Source organism: Blastocystis sp. subtype 4, assembly GCF_000743755.1.
Source record: "Blastocystis sp. subtype 4 strain WR1 chromosome Unknown seqid_0409, whole genome shotgun sequence".
Taxonomy (NCBI): domain Eukaryota; class Bigyra; order Opalinata; family Blastocystidae; genus Blastocystis; species Blastocystis sp. subtype 4.
The window spans coordinates 13,844-16,269 of record NW_014569138.1 but is presented as its reverse complement, the minus strand read 5'-3'; the positions used below and the strand labels follow the sequence as shown (position 1 = coordinate 16,269).

Here is a 2,426-nt window from a genome sequence, read left to right as displayed (position 1 = left end):
AACCCAATTCTATAGGAAATAAATACTATTCTCAGTTCATCAGTTCCAGTCTTCTTTATTCGGAGAATACTGCTTCTTGTATCGATTTGAGCGAATGTCGTTACTCCAGTCTGCAAGAAGATCGAAGCAGTTGATTGGAACAATTCGAGCAATCTCACAAGCAACAAGTAATCTGCTTGAAAATGGAGTAATAGATTGTAGATGTTGCTTCCATACTTCCTGTAAGGAGATACATCCACTTGGATGGTCGTCGTTTCTATAGTGAGACCAATGGTAGTGTTTCATCTATGGATGAATCTGCTTCAATTGCTTCTGATAAGAAATTGGAGAATGAGCCAGACTACATGACTTTGGAGGGTGTTGTAGAAAAAGAGGATCCAATTAAAATAACAGATGTGATGGATAAGTAAGTGAATATCGAAAGAACGAGATTGTAGTTCGCGACGAATTGCTCGTTCAGAGTTTGGAAATGATTTGAATCGTTCTCGTCGCTATATGAAAACTGCTGTATTATATGCAATAGTGTCTGAAAGGTAGAAAGCTGTGGATCTTCCTCATTTGCGTGCCTGTGCTTATTTGGAGATGAAAACACGTCATTTTGATGAAGCTCGTTTCATTCTGAAGGAATGTGATTGTTTTGTTGTTTTGTGAGGATTAGTGTATCGTTTGTATCCGTATGACACCAGTATTGTTTCTGATTTGTGTCTCGTGGAAGAGAGAGCTGTATATCCCCGTCTCTTGTGTGATGTGTGTAGGGTGATGGGAAATCACTTCAGAAGTACGCAAAGATTCTGAAACAATTAAAGGATCGAACAAATGCTACTCATGATGATCTTCAGAGTGTCTCTTCCAAGAATGCGAGAGCGTCAAGAGCGTCTCGTGTGTCGAGAGAAGAGGAGGCACCATCAAAGCCAGTGAGTTGGGAGGATCTGATCTATTTGGACCATCGAGATGAGCGAGCAGCAATGCGTGACTCCTACGCCACAGCAGTTCAGATAATCGGTAAGAAGCCAAGTGCTGTGATAGTGAGAATGAGTGAGTGGAGTGACGTATAGTCCTGGGCTCGTCGTGAGGCTGATAGGGGATACATTGATAAGGCTATCCAGATGTGAGTGAAAGAGATGCGAATCACTCTTAGTCTAAAAACTTCACTAAAGACATATGATGGTCCAAAGGGAGCAGGAACACTTCAATTGGAGTTAGCTAAGTATTATTACGTAGGATATGAAATGACTCTCTCTCTTAGTTCGTGAATGCCATTCCTGAGAGCACAGAAGCTATCAAGCAGGCGCTTCGAGATCCATCAACGAAGCCAGATGCAATACACATGTTAGCAGAGTTAAGTGAGTTACGAGATGGACGAGATTCTGCTTTGGAAATGTTTCAATACATGGTTGATAATGATGGTAATGAACCACAGATCTGGATAGTATGATATGGAGTGGGAGTTTCATTCTAGGATTACTTGGAGTTTCTTCGAGATCGTGGATTATTGGATTTGTATCAGAAAGTGGCTGCTGAGGCGGTTAGCAAATTCCCTTCATCTCGAGCTATCAGTTCTCATTATGTTGGGGCTTTACTTCGGAACAAAGATTACAAAACAGGTACTATTTATGGTATGTCTGAAATCAAAGCTTTTTGTGCCATTAATGATATGATTCAAGCTCAACCCACATCAGTCTTTACTTATGAGTACTTGTTAGCAGCCTGTGAAGGCAGCGATCCTCGTATTCTGAACTATGTTTATGATCAGGCCATTCAGCATATCACAGACAATGCTCTTCTGTTGGCTCAATATGCTGAGTTTCTGGAAGAGTTGGACGAATATGAAGGAGCTCGAGAGATGTTCAGAAGAGCGTACAATATCATGCCAAGTGATGATCTCGCTCGTTCTGTGATTCGTGTAGGAGAAAGATTGAGAGATGACGAATAGATGTGTATCGAGTGTAATGAGCTGGATGAAGCCTCAAAGATACTGGATGTGTTGATTGGTAGGTGATTAGAGAAATGTTATCAGGAATCAGATGAGTATCAATCTGAAGTAACCATGAGAAATGGACGAATGGTCTTTGCTGAATCAGAAGAACGAATTCAAGGTCGTAATGGTCTGGATATTGTAGAGTCGATGAGAGCGAATGACCCATATGAAACAGCTACACATATGATGCCACGTCTCCTTGCTGATAAGGCTGTGTAAGGAATGATTCTCTCATACTTATTTACAGTATCGCTTCCCGTCGTCATCACTTTGATTATGCTGAAGAGCTCATTCAGAAGGCTTTGTCCTTAGATCCAACAGATCCTTATCTCCATCTCGTAGCTGCAGAGGAATTGTATGAGAGACAAGACCGGTGGGATGATGTTCTTCATGTGTTCAGACTCCTTCCTGAGATTGATCCTAATCGTGAGTTTGCTTTACAAGCACG

The 2,426-nt window shown here is 41.4% G+C and overlaps 1 protein-coding gene across 1 annotated transcript in view; it reads left to right on the top strand.

Annotated features, from left to right (window-relative positions):
• Nucleotides 1-582: 582 nt before the first annotated feature.
• The window catches only part of JH06_5286 (hypothetical protein), a gene marked incomplete at both ends in the record, with an annotated part of 2,654 nt that continues 810 nt past the window's right edge, over nt 583-2,426 (top strand). Inside the window, 10 exon segments of the mRNA XM_014669789.1 lie at nt 583-628; nt 659-708; nt 756-1,025; nt 1,056-1,108; nt 1,139-1,217; nt 1,247-1,429; nt 1,460-1,903; nt 1,934-1,991; nt 2,004-2,193; nt 2,226-2,404. Coding sequence (XP_014525275.1) covers nt 583-628; nt 659-708; nt 756-1,025; nt 1,056-1,108; nt 1,139-1,217; nt 1,247-1,429; nt 1,460-1,903; nt 1,934-1,991; nt 2,004-2,193; nt 2,226-2,404 — 1,552 coding nt within the window.